At 45.6% G+C, this 22,395-nt stretch overlaps 1 protein-coding gene across 1 annotated transcript; it reads left to right on the top strand.

Moving 5' to 3' along the window:
- Window positions 1–330: 330 nt before the first annotated feature.
- On the top strand, window positions 331–22,145 carry MAPK1IP1L (mitogen-activated protein kinase 1 interacting protein 1 like). Its single transcript, XM_084796635.1, has 4 exons — window positions 331–484; window positions 12,851–12,872; window positions 14,490–15,185; window positions 18,136–22,145. The coding sequence occupies exons 2-4, from the start codon at window positions 12,855–12,857 to the stop codon at window positions 18,145–18,147; spliced, it is 726 nt and encodes a 241-aa protein (XP_084652761.1). The 5' UTR covers window positions 331–484; window positions 12,851–12,854; the 3' UTR covers window positions 18,148–22,145.
- Window positions 22,146–22,395: the final 250 nt, after the last annotated feature.

The following is a 22,395-nucleotide window of genomic DNA, read 5'->3' as shown; positions in this document are numbered from 1 at the left end:
GTAGCCACTGCATTGCCTTGAGCACCACCGGCCAAAGGGTTTCCTTGTGTAGCCCTGGCTGTCCTGGACTCACGTTGTAGACCAGGCTGGCCTCGAACTGACATTCAATCCGCCTGCCTCTGCCTCCCAAGTGCTGGGATTAAAGGCGTGCGCCGCCACGCCCAGCTAAACCGAAGGGTTTTCGTGGGGTTTTTTGGTTTGGTTTGGTTTGGTTTTTTAAGGGTCTTTTGCGCTTCAGCGGAGCTTTCCCACGCGGCTCTACCTGCAGTCTCGCGGGCCGCCTGCTGGGGGCGCAGCGCAGCTGGGCGGGGCGGGCGGAAATAGCGGGCGGCCCGGCCGGCCTCCGCGCTTCCTCTTCCGGTGCCAGGCGTAGCCGCGTCTCTGCCGCCTCGGTCCGTCAGACTTCCAGTCCGTTCTCCATTGCTGGTCCTCACCGGACTCTCGGCCGCCACCCGCTCGGCGCGTAGGACTCGGATCCTGCCGTGTGAGTCTGCTGTGGCGCCCGCGGGAGGATGGGGCGCGGGGCTGGCAAGAGACGGCGCGAAGACGCGGGGCCCCCGGGGGCCTGGCGACTCTAGAGCCTTCGGCAGGGAGGGTCCTCCGGGGACCAGGCCACCGGGGGTTCTAATGTGGCGCCCACGTCAAGCCAGCCTTGGGGATAGGGCGGGAACGGGCGACCCTCCCCCCACACTCCCGCCGGCGCTCCGGGCTGCGGGCCGGTTCACTCCGGTTGATCCCGGATTCTCTTTGTTCGCTTAGCCCTAGAGAGCAGCGTGTCTGGCACCCCTTGGCCCATGCCCCACCACTAGTATCCCAGCCGCTAATTTCTAATAAAAACGGCAGTGGAGGAGACCCGAATCCTCCTTACAGGAAGGCATGGCGCCTGATGATTCTGTGTGGCGAGGTTCTTGCTGTTCGTAATTACCCATTCATTAAATGACTGCCCAGGACAGAATGTACCAAGGGCTGAGAAATGTACTCCTTTTTGAAGGATTTAGGCCCAGATAAGAATTCTTGAACCATTTTCCTCCCTGCCTTGAAAACCGAAAGTAATGTTTTCACCAGTCCTAATGTTCAAGTTTCAAAGCAGAGCCCAACCACCTACTACAGAAACACACACGTCGTACCTGCGGTGTGTTGAGGGCCTGTTTTGAAGGCAGACCCTCATTACTGGGGTCGCCTTCGAGAGTCTTTGTTTAGTGGTGCTCCTTGGATGGGTGTGGGGCTAGTTTTCTTCTTCGTGGTGTGTAGGAGCCATTCTGTAAAACCAATTTGCTTCGGAAACTGTTTGGTGCAATTGCAGACGTTGGAACGTTCTTTTTTATTGCAGAAGCAATTACAGCATTCATACTTACTCTCTTAACTGAGGTTGAGAGTCGTGGGACCAGTATGCTTAGGAATTCAGCAATCTTCAGATTTGTAATGTACTAAGACTTATTACAGAGGAGCAGTAACAGCCCGAGACTTGGGGGACAGTGATGATTAATTGCTGCCCTGGCTTGCTGCGAGGCCCTAAATTCAATCCCCAAAACTTCAGGGAAGGGAAGAAAAAAAAATAGAGCAGTTGTTAAGGATTCAGGCTGTAGGTGGCGACGAGTGGAAAATAAAATGGACAAATAGCGTCAGCGCCACTTTTGCCACCATACAACTTTTGTTCCATTCTTAGGAGATTGCGATTTCTAAGTGTTCTGGTTTGAAGATGTTTGGGGGGGCGGTCCTTTTAAATCCAATATAACAAGCAGCCACTGATCCGTCGCGGCCTCAGAGCAGACTCAGGAGCAGGGCTGGGACCCTAAGGGATGTTGTGCAGCATATTTAAAGGATGAAGCCATAGAGCAAGGGGAGTGGGGTGGGCTGTAGCACTGTCTGATCATATGTTGGCATAAGGGGTTGAGCAAGGGAGTTTCCATCAATCAGGGTAGGGTTGGTTTCTGGACCTGGGACCGTTAAGTTACTTTGACTGCCAGCAAAATGGAGAAGTTGTCCTTGAAATGGCTGGACTCGGACAACTGACTCCTTATGAGTTTTCCTTGGGATGTCTGGAGACAACTGTTTTCCTTACAACAGAAGCTCTCCCCAGCTCCCCTACAGCCTGGAACCTTGAATTTAGTTTCTTCCTGTGATTAAATGGAGGCTGAAAACGAAATGGTAGTATTTGGAATAAGTTTCTTTAGCTTATTCCCAACAAAAATAGACAAAAGGTTTGTGGTCGTATTGTAGCAGTTGTAAAAGCTAATGTTTGTTGAGTTTTTGCTATGTGCCAGGCAGTGACTTAAGAGATTTATTTACAGATTTATATAAGCCTCAGCAAATCTCTGCAAAATACCAATTAACTCTCATCTATGAGACTCAGAGAACTGGGTTTGACCAGAGGCCAGATAAGCAGTCTACTTTGTTAGCTTTGTGCCATGTGTCTATATGTGAAAAAGAGGCGATGGGGCTGGACAGTGGGGAGGCTGCTCAGCTGTTAAAAGCATGCACTGTTCTTGCTGGGGCCTGGAGCTCTGTTCCCAGCATTCATGTGAGGCAGCTCACAACGCCCACAGAATTCAGCACGGCTAGTCTCCCTGGAACCTGCATTGACGTGAACAGACCTATATACACTTTTTTTTTTTTAATTTTAAAAATAGCAAGAGAAAAGAATGGGATTATTGTTGCTTGTCTGCTATTTTCCAAGCACTGTTTTCGTCACTGGGTCAGGTGAAATCCTGGTTAGTTCCCACGTAGCATTACTGGCCCGTTCTAAATACCTGAAGAGCTGAAGTTGACTCTTAAGTTCATTTATAAAGCTGAAGTATTTGGACCCTCATCCAAAACCCTTTGCTAAACTTCGTATTGCTTTCTTGCTGTATTCCAACCAACTTGAACCACTTCTGCTTTTCCAGATTGTCTGTTCTTCCTAGCCTTGAGCCTGTCTTTAGCTTAACACCACTTACATTCTTAAGTATTTCTACGCCATGCCACCAATTACCCTAAAACCCAGCAGTGTGTCACACTTGGGTTAAAATAAATATGAATAAATTACAAAAGGTACCACTGGTCATTTTAAACGCCCCATGCTTTTTTAGCTACTCAGTTGTAAAATGGAATATAATATAATAAATTAACCAGTACTAAAGCTAATATAGATTCTAATTCAGAATTTGCTTTCAATATAATAGATACTAATATTAATACCAAAATGAACCTGTAAGCCCCACCCATCCGAGGACTGGGAATTTGGGAGTTGTAATTCTCTGAAAATAATAAAGCCTGTGGGAAACTGTGGTGGCCAATGAGTTTTGTACATAGAAGCCCTACAACACATGTCTGGGATACTTGCTGAGAGTTCCACAGAGTGGTCTTGTCCAGAGTCCATGTCTTGGTCAGTATTTAATACCTAATAAAGCTTGCTTCAGATTTGGCCCAAAATGGTAAGATTGGTTTTTCTCTGGTAAATTTCAGGATTAACACTATAACAGTGACTCACACTAAAACCACAAAAGTCCTGATTTTCCTTGATTTCTCTGGATTTATATATCCAAATGATGTGTGCGTCTGTGTGTGTGTGTGTGTGTGTGTGTGTGTGTGTGTGTGTGTTTAGATTCTTGAACTTCAGCTGTCAGTATCCAGGAGGTATCCAGGAGTCACAGCTTTTACTGATTATTAAGAAGCTTATTTTATCAAAAAGGACTGGTGTCTACGTTCAAGTGTAGTCTTACACTATTTGGTCTCCTGTCACAGTCTGATGGCCTTCTGCCGTATTGCTTGCCAGTTGTCACTAATAACTCAATGGATTTTAGCTTTCTTTTTTTTTTTTTTTTTGTTGTTGTTGTTGTTGTTGTTGTTGTTGTTGTTGTTGTTGTTGTTTTTTTGTTGTTTTTCGAGACAGGGTTTCTCTGTGTAGCCTTGGCCATCCTGGACTCACTGTGTAGACCAGGCTGGCCTCGAACTCACAGCGATCCGCCTGCCTCTGCCTCCCGAGTGCTGGGATTAAAGGCGTGCACCACCACGCCCGGCTGGATTTTAGCTTTCTTAAGAAAACTTTGGATGAGGATAATTTTCTTAGACCATAGAATCCACTGACGTGTTACGTTTTTCTTCCTCAAGTGACTGGCAAAGGAAATTAATACTATATATTTTCTATTTTTACTCCTAGAGAAATAAGTATTTTTCAGCCTGGCAACAATGAGACCCAGTCTAAAAAGGGACAGAAGCTGGAGAAGCAAGGAAATTAGATATCCATATGTGCCTCTACCTTGTTCTTGAGTGAGCTCTGACATTGTAAATAGTAATGGAAAGTTTAGGAACTAAAAGCTTTTAATTGTGCAAACAGGAAAAATGGGGGGCTCTTTTTGAGTTGTTTGAACCTGTTGTATGGCACAAGCTATCCTCAAGTTCCCAGTCCAGCCTTGATGCCACAGCCTCCAGACGGTTACAGGTGTGCACCGTCTCACCCTGCACTAACATACTCTGACAGGTGTGCACCCTCTCACCCTGCACTAACATACTCTTACAGGTGTGCACCATCTCACCCTGCACTAACATACTCTGACAGGTGTGCACCGTCTCACCCTACACTAACATACACTTACAGGTGTGCACTGTCTCACCCTGCACTAACATACTCTTACAGGTGTGCACCGTCTCACCCTGCACTAACATACTCTTACAGGTGTGCACCGTCTCACCCTGCACTAACATACACTTACAGGTGTGCGCTGTCTCACCCTGCACTAACATACTCTTACAGGTGTGCACCATCTCACCCTGCACTAAACATACTCTGACAGGTGTGCACCGTCTCACCCTGCACTAAACATGCTCTGACAGGTGTGCACCATCTCCCCTGCACTAACATACTCTTACAGGTGTGCACTGTCTCACCATGCACTAAACATGCTCTGAGAGGTGTGCACCATCTCACCCTGCACTAAACATGCTCTGACAGGTGTGCACCCTCTCACCCTGCACTAAACATGCTCTGACAGGTGTGCACCATCTCACCCTGCACTAACATACTCTTACAGGTGTGCACTGTCTCACCCTGCACTAACATGCTCTGACAGGTGTGCACCGTCTCACCGTGCACTAACATACTCTTACAGGTGTGCACTGTCTCACCCTGCACTAACATGCTCTGACAGGTGTGCACCGTCTCACCCTGCACTAACATGCTCTGACAGGTGTGCACCGTCTCACCCTGCACTAACATACTCTTACAGGTGTGCACTGTCTCACCCTGCACTAACATACTCTTACAGGTGTGCACCATCTCACCCTGCACTAACATGCTCTGACAGGTGTACACCGTCTCACCCTGCACTAAACATGCTCTGACAGGTGTGCACCATCTCACCCTGCACTAACATACTCTTACAGGTGTGCACTGTCTCACCCTGCACTAAACATGCTCTGACAGGTGTGCACCATCTCACCCTGCACTAAACATGCTCTGACAGGTGTGCACTGTCTCACCCTGCACTAACATACTCTGACAGGTGTGCACCATCTCACCCTGCACTAACATACTCTTACAGGTGTGCACCGTCTCACCCTGCACTAACATACTCTGACAGGTGTGCACCGTCTCACCCTGCACTAACATACTCTTACAGGTGTGCACCGTCTCACCCTGCACTAACATACTCTTACAGGTGTGCACCGTCTCACCCTGCACTAACATACTCTGACAGGTGTGCACCGTCTCACCCTGCACTAACATACTCTGACAGGTGTGCACCGTCTCACCCTGCACTAACATACTCTTACAGGTGTGCACTGTCTCACCCTGCACTAACATACTCTTACAGGTGTGCACCCTCTCACCCTGCACTAACATACACTTACAGGTGTGCGCTGTCTCACCCTGCACTAACATACTCTTACAGGTGTGCACCGTCTCACCCTGCACTAACATACTCTTACAGGTGTGCACCCTCTCACCCTGCACTAACATACACTTACAGGTGTGCGCTGTCTCACCCTGCACTAACATACTCTGACAGGTGTGCACCATCTCACCCTGCACTAACATACTCTTACAGGTGTGCACCCTCTCACCCTGCACTAACATACTCTGACAGGTGTGCACCATCTCACCCTGCACTAACATACTCTGACAGGTGTGCACCATCTCACCCTGCACTAACATGCTCTGACAGGTGTGCACTGTCTCACCCTGCACTAACATACTCTTGGTTCTAAGCTTCTTTTATGATCCGCTCAAAGTTACACCCACCTCCTCTTCCGCCAGTACAGCTTGGTGTTTTAGTGTCTTTTGAGAAATCTCGACACTGTGCCATTCTGCAGCCTAGCTCAGGCCTCATCACTGACAGCCTCAGTACTGTCACCGCTCCGGAGGGCGGGGCCTGGGAGAATGGAGCTGATAAGTCAGGTGGACTAAAGTCTTACAGAGCACCAAACAATTTATGGTCTTGAGGGTTCAAAGGAGTCACACAAGTAAAGTGTACAATCAAGGTCGAACTTCATGAGGCAAAACAGTAGCCGCTTGTAATGAATGATCTTTAGTAAACTCACTTCTATCCGATACTCTAGGAGGGGCATAGAAACACAGTTCTGTGTTTTTGAAGAAACTGAGGGCTAAGTCTGGGTTTCTTGGAGTTTTCTCACAAGCACCCAGAGCTCTCTCCTCAATTGACTCCATTCTTGAACCATGTTCTAACGGCTTCCCTTTTTTGATTATTTACACACAAGATGTCCAGAGTGCTTTTGTTTTGAGATGCTGTTACTAAGTCTAGATGTCATTTGATGCATGAGTATCCTCTTAGCAAAATATATTAAATATAATAGTATTAAGACAGTGAAAGCATTGTGTATAACACTCTGCCTCTAAGAACAGGGATCCAAACTATCTGGTACTATTGGTTATATATTATTGATCTGAAAAATCCAACGAAATAACTTGAAACTCATAATTAATAGTTCTGTAGACTGCAAGCCCATGTCTGCCTTTAGTAGGCATACAAGTGTTTTGATGTGCTACGCAAACAGGAAGTAATCCCAAGGGAAAATGAAATGTCCCTTCTTCAGTCCCAAGGTCTAGTCATAAACACAGGGTCATTAGGAAAGTCGCTCCTCTCTCGGTATGTGGGTGGGGCCATAACTTGACTGATGACGTGGTTGCTGTGTCCTTTGCCCTTTAACTGGAAGTTTGCTGTCCTGCTGATGAGTTTCCCTGTCTCCTTGCCCTCAGTGGCCTGGGGCTGGAGGAGATGAAGAATCCATAATGTTTTAGTGGATCCATAGGCAATAACAGATTGCCTTTCCAATTTTCTTTTGGAAAAGTAAAAATAGGGCAGGTTAATGCATCAGCTGGCTTATTTCCTTCTGCAATAAAACCAGAGAGGTTAGCGTGTGCGTGAGTGTGAGTAATAAAGAATGGGTGTGGACTTTAGCCAGATGTTATGGTTCTTGTAGTAATGGAAGCTTAACAACGTGACAGCAAAATTAAAGTGGTTTCTATTGATGACGATAACCTTATAACATAAACAGAATCTGAAACAATATTTATGGTTTATCACTTAACCACAATAGATTAATCAAAACAACCATTTCCACCTTTTGGACTGAGGAAAAGAAGTATTAATAGATTTGGTATCCGGACCGTGAATCCCTCTTATACCCTTAGGTATAAGTATCTGCTGGTGGAATGGGAAATGACCGGGCAATTTTTGTAATCTTAAATTCAGTTTGTATAAGAAAATCCCATAGTTTCCCAGGTGAATAATGATTTCATTTCCTTCTATAGTAATCTGCAAATGAAAATTTGAAAATCCACAGAGTTCTGTAATATTCTTAAAAACTGGTTGTTTGCTAGGTGTGGTGGCACATGCCTTTAATCCAGCACTCGGGAGACAGAGGCAGGCAGATCTCTGAGTTCGAGGCCAGCCTGGTGTACAGAGTGAGCTCCAGGACACCCAAGGCTGCACAGGAACACCCTGTCTCAAAAAAACAGAAAACAAAACTTTTTAAAAGCGTGATCATTAAGTAACGGCTATATAATGTAGCAAGGATCAAATACTGTAACTGAGCAAGGAGAATAAGCAAGCAGCTAGCATTTTGTGGTCCTTGTGGTGTAAATTAACCCATTCGTAAGGTTTGCCCTGTCATGCTATGACACCGTAGGAAGCAGGTTAGTGGGGGAAACAAGCAAGTTAAAGACAGTGCAGGATCCACAGGACACACAGATGTTGGAAAGACTGTAAGCTTTGTCACACACAGGTGCCTTTAGCTTTGTCACACACAGATGCCTTTAGCTTTGTCACACACAGATGCCTTTAGCTTTGTCACACACAGGTGCCTTTAGCTTTGTCACACACAGATGCCGTTTTGAGTCAGGATTCAGGTAGCAGTCGTTCTTGTGTTGCCTGTAGAGATGACACGAGAGGGATTTCCAGAACCATCTCTTTCTGCAGTTTTAAGTAAAATGTTCTGATTTTGTTGAAATTGCTTTAGAAATAGCCAAGCGTAGCACATGAGGCTGGGGAGGAATTGATCCTTCTCCTTGCTATCCCCTAGCTTGCCTGGGTTGTAAATGTAGCATTTCCATGTGCTCTCCTCAGTCTGTAACAGGAAATGGAGGGATGTAAGATTAGATTATCAGATTCCTGCCCACCCTGTTTTTATTTTGTTTGTTTGTTTGTTTGTTTTTTGTTTTTTTTTTCTCTTTTACCAATTTTAAGGTTTGATCCAGTTTATAGTCATTCGAGGAATTAGCCGTCTCTTAATATCCTCTTTATTTTCCTTACGCATTTTGATAACAGTCTGAATTAATGACCAGGTGACCCAAAATCGAACAGGGATCATTCCTCTTGTTTATATATGCCTTTTAAAAAAAGGATTTATTTATTATGTATACAGTGTTCTGCCTGCATGTATGCCTGCACACCAAAAGAAGGCACCAGACCTCATAGATGGTTGTGAGGAACCATGTGGTTGCTAGGAGTTGAACTCAGGACCTTTGGAAGAACAGCCAATGCTCTTAACCTCTGATCCATCTCTCCTCCTCCTTTTCTTTCTTTCTTTCTTTCCTCTCCCCCCCCCCCCTTCATTTTCATTTTTTGAGACAGTGTTTCTCTGTGTGACAGCTCTAGCTGTCCTGGAACTCGCTCTGTAGACCAGGCTGGCCTCGAACTCACAAAGATCTGCCTGCCTCTGTCTCCTGAGTGCTGGGATTAACCACCTGGCTCGACCACCGCCTGGCTCAATATTCTTTTGAACTCTATCTCATACTTCTTCACCTAAAATTTCTTCTTCTGAAAACCAGGGATACTTGGAAGCTTTGTGATAGCTATGGTTTTAATGCTTGCACTCTTCCCTTCTTTAAAAAAACGATGCGTGTGCATCAGACAAAGCCATCCTTGGTTTCTGCCGCATCATTCTCACTCACCTCCGGTGAGCGGCCCAGCTTCAGGTCCCTGTTCTGGGCGCCACTTGACACTCTCAAGAGGCAGTGAGTCCTGGAAGAATGGGGCTGATAAATGAAGTGGACTACAGCCAAACACTAGCCAGAGTCTGGGGAATCCGGGGGAGGAGGGAGGGGGAAGAGGAGAAGGAGGAAGGATTGTAGGAGCTAGAGGGGTCAAGGACACCAAAAGAACATGGCCCTCGGAATCAGGTAACCAAGTCTCATAGGCGCTCACAGATTCTGAACTGACAGTCAGGGAGCCTGTAAGGGTCTGAGCTGGGTCCTCTGCATAGATATTTTACTGTTGTATGGGACAGAGACTACCTCTGACTCTGCCTGCTTTTGGGATACTTTCCCTCCTGCGTTGCCTGGTCCATCCTGATAGGAGGTACGTGCCTAGTCTTGCTCTAACTTGTTGTGCCATGTTTCGTTGACACCACTGAGAGCCTGCTCTTTTCTGAAGGGAAATGGAGGATAGGGGAGAGTGAGTGGGGAGGAGGGAAAGGAACTGTAGCTGGGGAGCTCTGTATGAAAGAAGAGTGAATGGATGAGGGGGTGAAAGACTCGTGCAATAGCCCACCATGTTCCAGCCTCGGACAGTTTACTCTGAGGGTTAAGAGGGTCACGTGAGTAGAGGGCGAGCTGCATGTGGCTTCTTGGAGTGGGTTCCAACACAGAATAAGCAAAACTTTTATAGTAGGTGTTTTTGGTTTTTTCCACAAATCTCAAACTTAAAAATAATAATCATGCTTAAACATCAGACGCATTTTCAGGAGCATTAAAAACAAGATCTGTGTACTGCCATCACTATTGAACCTTTCATTATTTAAAAGTCTTAAATAAGCCAGGCGGTGGTGGCGCACGCCTTTAATCCCAGCACTCGGGAGGCAGAGGCAGGCGGATCACTGTGAGTTCGAGGGCAGCCTGGTCTACAAAGCGAGTCCAGGACAGCCAAGGCTACGCAGAGAAACCCTTCTCGAAAAACCAAAAAAAAAAAAAAAAAAAAAAAAAGCCTTGAATAATAGAGCTTATATGACTCCTCATGCAGATGAGAAAGGACCTGGTGGTGTTGGGAAGATTTGAAACTAGAATCAGCGGGAAACCTCTGGGAATAAAATGATCCATTCATGTCTTAGCTGGCAAAAGTCGTAAGGGTGACTAACTCGTCAGAGGGTGTGCTTCAGGGGGCCTTCTACATCCACAAGGAGCTGGGAAGCTACACTGAGGTGGCCGTGGTGGTGCCTGCAAGTCTCAGCTGCTCTGTTTACAGTGCTAGGACATGACTGCTTGAGCCCAAGTTCAGTTCCAGTCTGGGAACAATGACACCCTGTCTAAAAAGGAAAATAAGTATTAGTGTATACCTATTGCCTTGTTCTGGGTTTTTTTGTTTTGTTTTGTTTTGTTGTGTGTTTGTTTTTTGTTTATTTTTTGGTTTGTTTGTGTGTGGGGGGGGTTGTTTTGTTTTGTTTTGTTTTTTTGGATAGGGTTTCTCTGTGTAGCCTTGGCTTTTCCTGGACACACACACGCATTCATTTCTCTCTCTCTCGATATCTCTCTCTCTCTCTCTCTCTCTCTCTCTCTCTCTCTCTCTCTCTCTCTCTCTCTCTCAGGCTGGCCTTAAACTCACAGAGATCCACCTGCCTCTGCCTCCTGAGTGCTGGAATTAAAGGCGTGCACCACCACCCGGCAACAAACATACTCTTGAAGTATTTGTCTTTGTTTATCACAAAATGGAAACATCACAAGTAGAGACAGATTAATAAGTTACAAAACGTTTTTTAGTACCATTTAAATCAGTGACCAGTGACAACGAGTCGGGCCATTTTTGGAGTGGCCAAAGCTTAAAGTGGCACTTGTCTTTGTACTATGTTGATTATATTTCAACTGAAAAATGGTAAGGGATGGAGCACCACGTAAACCAGGCAGCCCAGCTGGAGAATCAGAAATTCAAGGTCATCATCTGCAGCTCATCAAGTTCAAGGATACCCTGGTATACACAAGGTCCTATCAGAAAAAGCAAAAAGATTGGCCAGGGCACTTGCTTGGCACGTACAGGGCCCGAGATCCCATCTCTGGTACCGTAGCTGATAGTGGTTGGTCATCTAGCGATGGCAGATAGTCACAGGAAAAGAATATAATTGGGGCCCTGAGCTTAAAAGATTGTTAATCTCTCATGATTTAAAGCAGTTTACAGCCAGGAGTGGTGGCACACCTCTTTAATCCCAGCACCCAAAGGAGGCAGAGGCAGGTGGATCTCTGAGTTCAAGGCCAGCCTGATCTACAAAGCGAGTCTCAGACGGCCAGGGCTTCACAGAGAAACCCTGTCTTCAAAAACCTAACAAAATAGAAGAAAGCAGTTTACAAAGTTTTAAAAATATCCAGAGCTAAGAGTTTAAAGGTCACAGCATAATTTTGCATGGTTGTACCAGATGGATCTTGGGTAAACTTGCATGTGTGACTATTCCACATTTCGATCTTTTTCCTGATTGTGCATACATAGACTTGGACAGAGATGAGTGTGTGTTTGTTGTTGAGCCTGTGCTGCCACAGACATCAGAGAAACAAGGAGCATTGTACAAACTGAGCAGATTGTATTTAGGAATATATATGTGTAAATACATATATGTAACAACAATTGACTTTAAAAAGAGGCCATGAATTTGAGAAAGCAAGAAGGGGTGTATATATGGGAGGGCTTGAAGGAGGGGAGGGGAGGGGAGAGAGAGCTGAGCAAACCAGGAAACAGCACTTACCATGGGCTCTGCTTCAGTTCATAACACGGGGTCCCTGCCTGATTTCCCTTGGGAATGGACTGTGGCCTGGGAGTTGTACAATAAAATACACTCCACCCTGCTGACAAAAAGGAAGAAAAGGAAAAAAAAAAACCCAGAATGTAAAGTAAATTGTGGGTCAGGCTGAGCTGGGAGCTATGCCACTTGGAGGGTTAAAGGAGTTTCTACAAGAATCTCCTGGTGAGATTAGCCTGGGCAGTCAGGGCCCACTGGGAGGTAATGTGCAATCAGGGCAAGAATTGAGTTGGTTGGTTATCTTAATTTTAGTAGAAAAAATTTCCTATATAAAAGAAAACATAATCCCAGCACTCGAGAGGCAGAGGCAGGCAAATCTTTGTAGCCTGGTCTACATAGAAGCCATGTCTCAAAAAAATGGAAAAAAGAGGGGTGAGGTGAGAAAGATTCTATGTAAGTAAAATGTACACACACAGCCAGGCAGTAGTCCCAGCACTTGGGAGACAGAGGCAGGTGGATCGCTGTGAGTTCAAGGCCGGCCTGGTCTACAAAGTGAGTCCAGGACAGCCAAAGCTACACAGAGAGACCCTGTCTTGAAAAAACAAAACAAAACAAAAGAAGTACACAGACACATACATCTAAAATATATTTTAAAAATATTAATACTAATTTTGATATTTTCTTTCTTTTTTAGGAAAATGTCAGATGAATTTTCGGTAAGTTAAACCTTGCTAAGTTTTTGTTTGCTTTCTTTTAAGGAAAACACGGTCCTGGGGGGGGGAGTTGCGCGAAGATTTGTGTGTGTGTGTGTGTGTGTGTGTGTGTGATGTGCGTGCAGGTGCCCTGGAGGGAGAGGAGGGTGCTGGTTCCCCTGGAGCTGGAGTTGCAGCTGGTTGAGCTGGAGGAATAGCCAGACTTTGAGCCAGCTCTCCAGCCCTAACGTGGACCTTGGTGGATGGTTTGCCTATCTGCATGCATGTGCCTACATAGGTGCACGTCCTCGGCTGTGAAGTGTCTAGGTGTGGTTATCAAGTCTTCACTGACAGTTTTTGCCATTTTTCTCTTTGGTCTGCCAGTGATATTAAAATCCCAACATAATGGAGCATGCCTGTAATCTCAGTGCTTTCAAAGTGGAGGCAGGAGGATTCCAAGGTCAGGGCTTGGGCTGGGGAGGTGGGTGGTGCAGTGGGTAAGAGTGCTTAGCGCTCCGCAGGGGGTCTGAGCTTGGGTCCCAGTACACAGCAGGAGGCTGGCAACCACCCACATCTCCAGTTCCAAGAGAGCCAACACACTTTGGCCTCTGCAGCAGGCATGCATGTGACATGTATGAACACATGAGGGCATGCTATTCTGGTTTGCTTTCTGTGATGAAGAGCGTGATCAAAAGCAACTTAGGAAGAAAAAGGCTGGTTTCATCCTACAGCTTGTCATCCATCGTAAAGGGAAGCCAGGCAGGACCTTAAGGCAGGACCTGGATGCGGGGACAAGAACCTGAGCCGTGGAGGAGCCCTGGCTTGTATCTGGGTCACACTCAGCTTCCTTTGTCACGTCTCCCAGGGCCACCTTCCCAGGTGTGGTCCCTCCAACAGTGGACATTAATCAAGCTTGCTTGCAGGCCAGTCTGACAGAAGCATTACCTCAGTTGACGTTCACTCTTCTCAGAGGACAAAACCAACCAACCAGCATGTACACAGATGTAAAATAAGTTTTTTTTTAAAGTAGGGTTGGGCTGAAGAGTTGGCTCAGCTGTTAGGAGCACTCGCTGCTCCTTTAAAGAACCCGGTTTCAATTCCCAGCACCCACATGGCAGCTCACAACTGTCTGTGACTCCAGTTCCAGGGGATCTACGGCACCAGGCATGCATATGGTACACACACAGTACACGCGTGTGCGCACACGCATATGCTTACCCATACACATAAAGTTAAAGGTCAGCCTGTGCTACATGAGAAAATACAAAAAGAATGTATTTTATTTTAAACTATATTTACGTAAATTGCCTCATTTAATACTGAACTTAACCGTGAAACTGTTTTTGAAACTAAAAAAGGCAGAGAGTTGCATGTATAGGCCCAATCCTGTTTATGACACTGCATTCACTTCACAGCTCAGAACGAAGCATAGTAGAACTAGCTGTATTTAAAGCAGGTGAACTTTAGAGAAGTTGCACTGTAGCGGTAATGTTCTGTAAGGAGAGCTTCTCACATGAGTAGGTGAGTCCTTGAAGGCACCACTAAAGCTTGTAGCCCCAGGTGTTGTGTGTGGTCTGTATGGGGTTGTTACCTGTCTGCTTTGACTTGCCCTGGGTAAGACATGCCTATTTTGTATTACAGTTGGCAGATGCGCTACCTGAACAGTCCTCTGCCAAAACGTCTGTGAGCAATACAAAACCTGGCCAGGCTCCCCAGGGCTGGCCAGGCTCCAGCCCTTGGAGTAACCCAAGTGCTCCACCTGCAATGCCACCTGGACTCCCACCAAGTAGTGCAGCGCCCGCCACAGTGCCTTTCGGAGCAGCATCGACAGGAATGTACCCCTCCATGCGTCCGGCCGGGCCACCACCAGGGCCCCCGGCACCCTTTCCCCCTTCTGGACCATCGTGTGTCCCGCCTAGTGGCCCTTACCCAGCCCCTGCCGTGCCAGGCCCTGGCCCCACAGGGCCGTATGCTACACCAAATATGCCAATTCCAGAGCTACCTAGGCCATATGCTGCACCCACAGATCCAGCTGCAGCTGGTACTTTAGGTCCATGGGGATCCATGTCCTCTGGACCTTGGCCACCAGGAATTGGGGGGCAGCACCCTAATATGCCATATCGATCTCCAGGGCCATACCCCACTGTTCCTCCTCCAGTATCTGGAGCACCACCTGTGCCGTGGGGCACTGTGCCACCGGGAGCCTGGGGACCACCAGCACCATATCCTGGCCCTGCAGGACCTTATCCCACGCCAGGACCCCATCCTGCTCTGAATAATCCTTACCAAGTGCCTTCAGGACCTTCTGGTATCCCACCAATGCCTGGTGGCCCTCATGTAAGTGCTGAGCTTGTTCTGCCCATGTAGTCAGGGTCACATTGGCTCCGCTGGTGGGGGGTTAGAGCTGCTGAGTCTATACGCAGGAAGTGTGAGGTCTTCATGGCTAGGTGCAGCCTTTCTTTCTTTTTGTTTGTTTTTTGTTGTTGTTTTGAGACAGGGTTTCTCTGTGTATCCTTGGCTATCTTGGACTCCCTTTGTAGACCAGGCTGGCCTTGAACTCACAGCAATCTGCCTGCCTCTGCTTCCCGAGTGCTGGGAATAAAGGCGTGTGCCACCACGCCTGGCTTAGAGGCAGCATTTCAAAGCAGAGGAGTTCCTGCTGCTAAAAAGAGAAAGGGAAGATTCTCAGCTCCTTAGGACATTGCACTATCAGCAGCAGCATGCTCCTCAGCACCCTGACCTAGGTGGCTAGAAGAGGCGTGTCAGGACTGTGTTCTGGGGGCAGTTTTAAATTCTTAGTGTCACACTAAAGTGCAGCTTGAGAAAAAGCTTGTCTGGGTGTTGGAAAGAGCATGAGGCAGTGAGTAGATGACAGACATTGCCCGTCTCAAGCCTGGTACTATGTCACTATTCTTGTAAAGCAGTCTACCTGCTAGCCCACCAGTAACTAAGCAGATCTCCATGTAGAGAAATTAAGTAGCTCAGCTGTGGGGAGATTCTTAGTGAAGTGTCCTCTGAATTATATTAGTGCAATTTGTGTGTGTGTGTGTGTGTGTGTGTGTGTGTGTAATTTTTTTCCCTCAAAAATTTTTTTCTTGCAAAATGTGCCACAATACTCGATGTTTGCATTTATTATACACTAAGATTATTTTAGACCTCCTCAAAGAGTAACTGTACATCCTAATTATGTGTGGGAGCTGTGGAGGTTCTTGTGCTCACAGATTAGCATTAGTGGAATCAGGAATGTTAAACACACAGGCTTGTCTCTTCTGAGGAGGAGGAGATGCATGCCCTGTGTTGTGCCCAGAGGCTGGGGCAGATGTGGTCAATAATCTGGTGACCTCTGTGCTGTCTGTGGCCAAGACCACACTGCATCCTCCCCAGACACTTAGGGCGAACTTGTCAATGTGTGGAACCCATCTTTATGGAAGGTGTCATTTGTACTTCTTACAAATGTTCTATGTAGTCCTGTCTTAACCGTCATTGTGCACACAGGATCGAATTAGTTATCTCCTGGAAATTCTTCACCGAATTGTGTTGTGCTCAAATATGCCTGAAATAAACTATTTAGGGTTGGATTTCCAATGTTTGAACCATCACCAGCTACCGAGTCATGTTGAACTGGGCTTCCTTGCCTCCTGCAGATTGTTACTTGTCACTGCTGCACGTAGCAGACCGTCTGCCCATGGCAGAAGCCACATGTGTGAGCCCCTAGGCCAAAAGCATGGCTCTCTATGGCAGTGGCGGTTAACCGCAGCTGAAGGAGACTTGCTCCTGTTGCTAGGCCTGAAAGGGCGTAGCCGCATACCCAAGAACAATTTTGTGGGCTTTTTGTTTTGTTTTTTCTTTTAATTCTGGTTTTTATTTATAATACAGGCACTGAGCTTAATACAAAAAGTTTCAAAGATCATTAATACGTTAGAGAATATAGAGTCTAATAAGCACTTTATACTTATAAACTAAAAATAATCATTGTTATAATGTTCCATTTCATTTGTCTGCTAATTTGTTCGGTCCATACATTGTGTAGCCAATTTTATGTTTTTGAACAAATTAGGCTCACGAAATGCTTGTCTTGCTTTCTTGCGGTTTCCTCACAAGCACTCAGAAATCTCGTGGGCTCCATTGTTGCACCGTGTTCTGTGATCTTCCCTTCTTTCTTTCTTTTTTTTTTTTAAAACACAAGATGTCCAGAGTTGTTTTGGTTTGAGATGTTAATAAGTGCATGAGTATCCTATAAGAAAACACATGGTAAATATAGTAATATTAGAAGCATATGGCTCAGAGGGACCTCATGTGGGTTCTATAAAACTAAACCCATAGTCAAATCCTTTGTCAGTTTCATCCAAGCAGCCCCTGAGGTGCGAGGGCCGCAGAAAGAATATTATGCAGCTGATGCTCTTTTGGCCCCATCAGCATAGGAGACCTTTCCAGGATCACCCCTAAAGTTGTCAGCATAGAAGACCTTTCCAGGATCACCCCTCAAGTTGTCAGCATAGGAGACCTTTCCAGGATCACCCCTAAAGTTGTCAGCATAGGAGACCTTTCCAGGATCACCTCTAAAGTTGTAGTTGCTGCACTTTCATGGGCTTGGTCTGTAAGCCACATTTGCCATTGAGGAACCGGGAAGGGCTTCGAGCCGTCTAGCAGTTAAATGAAAGTCATGGCAGCCATATGCATTATTGCCCCAGCAAAGAAGATGCTGGTGACATGGAGCAGTAAGTCCATAGGAGATGCGAGCACTTAAAAGGTTCTCATGTCCTTCACCTAAAAGCTCCTAGAAATCAACGATGCTCTCATGCAATCTAATAGTTATGGTTTAATACTTGTATGCCAAGCTGCGGGTGGTGGTGCTGCACGGCTTTAATCCCAGCACTCGAGAGGCAGAGGCAGGTGGATCTCTCTGAGTTTGAGGACAGCCAGGGTCACACAGAGAAGCCCTGTCTTGAAAAACAACAACAACAAAAACAGTTGTGCACTTCCCTTTTCTGAAATATGCTGCCCACACATGTGCTGAAGCAAGCTGAAGGCAGCAAAAGCATGTTTTCCATAGAAGCAAATAACAGCCAGTTGGAATGAACAACCTAAAGTAAACTCCTGTCTGTTACATCTGGGAGGACCAAGAACGATCCAGGGTTTTTGAAGAAACAGGTTGCAAGATTCCTGTCTTGGTTTGTTTGAGTTTTCTTACAGGCACTCAGAATATTACTCTATTTTTAGACAGTGTTGGTTGTGGTGTCCATAATTATAAATATTGACTCCCCTCCTTTTCTTTTTTCTGTTGCAGTCTTACCATTAAGCTGGCAGTGGATGAAGAGACGGCACACTGCTTTAGAAGTACATGCGAATGCACATGCAGGCGTATAGAACAATGACTGGTTTCCCTGTTGGTTGAGGGCATTCGTAAGAGAACAACTTTTGCACTTCTGAGTCCTGTTTCATGTGTTTGGCTATGTAGAACGTCATGTGGGTACAATCAGATAAAATGTAGAAGCAAATCATTCAAGTGTGGTTAATGTAGCTATATGTATTGGATGACTTTGATAATATGTTTAAAGCGTAGCTATACCCTCAAATTCTAAAGTAACATGGATTATTGTAATTAGAATCCGCAACTTATTTAGAAAAGTAATTCAAGTATTTTTTTATAATCATCTTCCACTACCACTCCCATATAACTAAAAACAATCACTTACTTGAAACATGACTCCCCAACATTTTGAGCTTTCTACCTACACACACCAAGGCCTCTTGTTACGTTTAGCTACATAATTGTATTTGTGTGTGTGTTGTTACTAGGTTTAATTCAACCATTATATTCAGTTCTCCCAAAATAACTTAATTTTTCTATCAAAATTGCATTGTTACCTAAGGACAAGTTTTTTGCTCTAACAGCTCTAGAAAAATGTTGGCACCAAATGCACTTAAAGTGTTAAGGTTTGCTGTGGTTAGACTGCGCATGCTCTGCGTCCAGCCTTAGGAAGAAGTAAGAGAATGGGGAGGGCAGGGGCGAGAGTAAGGCAGCTGCCTCTGGGCAGTCACTGTTGCAGGTCCTTGTACCCAACCCGCCAGCTAAGCAGCAGGTGGAGGTAGGAGCTCTCCTCTCACTAGGTGACAGCAGGGCCCACACAGTGATGTCATATTTCTTTTTGACTGTCTAATTTGGAATTCTTAAATTATTTTTTTCCTTAAGAAAGATGGTTTATTTTTATTAGTATATTATTTTAAGTGGAAAAAAGTGCTCTGACTTCCAAAGGACATTCCCATGGTGGCAACCTCAACCTCTTTGAGCTGTTGCAGAGTCACACACGTGTAATAGATGTTCCTTGGCTTCAGTGCACAGGACAACTGGAGGAGAAAGCTCTCTGGTTGACAAGTCATGGGTCAGACCCCTCAGTAGACCAGGTGTAGGACGCAGAGCCTGACGGGTGGCTCCGGCAGACAGTATGTGATTGCAGAGTTGTTGCATTCCCAAAATGTAAAGAGGACGCTTCAAGGCACCTGTGATGAGTCCCCACCCCCGACTTAAAGGAGATCCTGGATTTGTACCCATAGGTTCAGCCCTTGCTGTGGGCAGGCCGCGACCCCAGCCTTGGCTCCTGGCGGTCCACTGTATCATCCGTGGACTCGGGCAATTCAGTGTGGTCCACTTCTCACCCTTCTGCTCTGGGCATGAGATGTGTCCAGCTCTAGAGTCTTCAGCTTCACAGAGCAAAGGCATTGTCTTAAGGCTTGTTTGGGTGGACAGGTGTGTGGTGGCAGTGACTGGTGACCCAAAAATAAAGTTGATCTTCCAGGTGGGTTCAGGCATTGATTCGTCATCAAAGACACCTTCTGTATTAGTCTTAACACTTGGTCTAGGTGTGTTTGCACTTAGTTCTCTCAAAGCAAGACTCCCATCTTCAGAGCTTAATGGAATTTTGTAAGGAACATTTTGTTATTTAGGCAGAGCTGGGTGGTATAATGCTTTAATTAAGCTTAGTAATGCAGGAAAAACCAAAATACAATTATGATGCTAAAATACAAAAAGAGGCCTCAGTTTTATAGGCAGATGAGCTCCTTTGCCCTCTGGAGGGTTTGTCCTCTGGGATGTGTTTTGGGGTTCTTCCATTGATGCCGTCCCATTAGGATTCCTTGAGGAACAGCTGCTTCCAGACTTCCAAAAAGATTTGTGATTTCTCCTGGGGACTCCTTGGACCTGGAACCCAACCTGCCAGCCTGGGCATCTGGGCCCTGGAATGTACACCATCCTGTCCTGCCTACCTACATAACCTTAAGCCAATAATTATCAGTTGCCAAATTCATCAGCCAATGTGTTGGGGTTTTTCTTGTTGGGTGGGGTTTTTTGGGGGGTGAGGGTCTTGTTAGAATTTAACAATCCAGCCTATGTCATGTGCTCTAGGCAGTAGGTACCTCCATTTAAACCCTTGATCATTGAAGTATTTGGGTTGTCATTTAATACAAGAGAAGTCAAATGGACAGCAGAATTATTTTTTTATTTTCAGAACATTTCCTTTGTTGCCCTCAGGGTAGAGTGTTTCTGGGTTCAAAATAAAATCATGAAAAGCTAAAATAAAAGTATATGTAAAAGGTAGCCAAATCTGGAAAGGGCTTTCTGGCTTGGTAGAGGGTAGAGTGTTTCTGGGTTCAAGATAGAATCCAGAAAAGCTACAGTGAAAATAATAAAAGGTATCCAAATGAGAAAAAGAATCTGGAAAGGTTTTCCTGGTTTTATTTAGCCTAAGAATAATACTGCTTTGAGGACAAGCCATGCTAGGCCAGGACTGATCTACCAAAAAGACAATTTGTCAATAAATGTTTGGTCTTACAGGAGTCCAAATTATAGAGTTTATTGACATGGTCTGAGAAGAATTCTTAACACGATAAAGATAATTGAGAAGTGCACAAGAACAGTGTTTGTGAAGTTGAAGTCTTCAGTTCTGGGCCCTAGACCTCCTTTGTTCATCTTACTGTCAGTAGAGGTTAGCGGGGCCAGCAACACTATTTTCTCACCTCACAAACTAATGCTGTCTTATGTCCTCACGTAGACAGCTTTTGAAACTAGATGCGATCAGTTTCTGGTAAGACACTGCCTCATTTTTATAGTGGTCACCTACACTTGTCAACAACTGTGGCCATGCATGCCTCACCCTGAGTGACGTAGATCAGCTTTCTCAAGTGCCAGGAATGCAAACTCTGGAAGTTAAAGTTTTAGCATGAGCCTTCAAATCTGTATGATGCCTGATTGAACCAGCTGCAAGAGAGCGCCGGCTGCTTTGAGGGAAACAAGTGTCATTCAAAGCAGACACTATTTTCAGGACTGCCAACTGAAACAATGGGCAATGGTGATTCAGACTCTATGTAGGTGTCTAGCTCCAGAACTCATCTGAGGACTGAGCATGCCGTGTGCACTAGAACTCCTGCTTTAGTTAGCAGCCTCCTAGATAAGTGCTTAACAGCTGTCAGTGAGGATGACAGACCTGTCTTGAGCATTTTTTAAAGTGGACATTGGGTTTTGTTTTGTTACCTTTTTTGAGGTGGGGTCTTGCCATATAACTCTGGCTAGCCTGCATCTCTTTGTGTAGATGAGGAACTCATAAAAATCTTATTGTCTCTGCCTCCTCAAAACTGAGATTAAAGGTATATGCCTGGCTTAATAAACTGTGAGTGAGTGAGTGGGTGAAGGTGGCACGTGCCTTTGGTCCCAGCACTTGGGAAGCAGAGGCAGTCCGACCTCTGAGTTTAGGACACAGAGGGTTATACCAGAAAACCATGTCTCAAAAAAAACAAAAAAACAATAAAAGCAAAAGGGTGTCTTTCAAGATTGTAATGCTGATCAGTGCCACTATTCAAGTGTGCAAGGTCACAGGGTGTTTTCCTCTGCTCTTCTGGATAGACAGTTGCCCAGCTGACACTGACTGACAGACACTGACCTGTCATTAAGTAGACATTATTTTTTATATGTGAGCTATAAAAGTTTTTGGTTAATACTTTCCTTGAGATTGTGATCTTTTTCATTTATTGAATAATGGCAAATTTGATGTATTTTATAGTCTATGCATTTTAAGTTCAGCTGCCTGGAGTGTGTTTGAGACAAACATGTTTGTACTATGAACTGTAAGCAATGGAGTATACTAGGTTTGTCACCTGCTGCTGTATTTGCAAAGACAAATGTTGCTTGAAGATGTAATTATAATTAGAAGTAGGCTATGGATGTGATACTTGATATTTTTAAGGTAAACTTGTTTGCTTTGTGTGTAATACCTGAAAGTCTTTTTAAGAAATGTATTTTCGTGATTTCATGGTTTCTCCGTGTTTTTTCTTACCCTGGCCCAGTCTAAGCTTCCCTGCAGCCCTGTTAGCTTTCAGTGTGTAGTCCTAGGGAGAACAAGGGTCTGCAAGACCTGCTTGCATGTGGCCTGCATCCTCTAAGGATTCCTGCAGGCTGCCTGGAAAGAGCCTGCCCCATAACCCCCCTCAGCAACTGGATGCCAGCACCTGTGGTAAGGACTGCCCCCAAGGCTAGGCCACCCTGCACCAACCAGGT

Source organism: Acomys minous (genome assembly GCF_964271855.1).
Source record: "Acomys minous genome assembly, chromosome: 9".
Lineage (NCBI taxonomy): Eukaryota > Metazoa > Chordata > Mammalia > Rodentia > Muridae > Acomys > Acomys minous.
The sequence above is the reverse complement of the archived record's forward strand: the minus strand, read 5'-3'. Positions and strand labels throughout refer to the sequence as shown.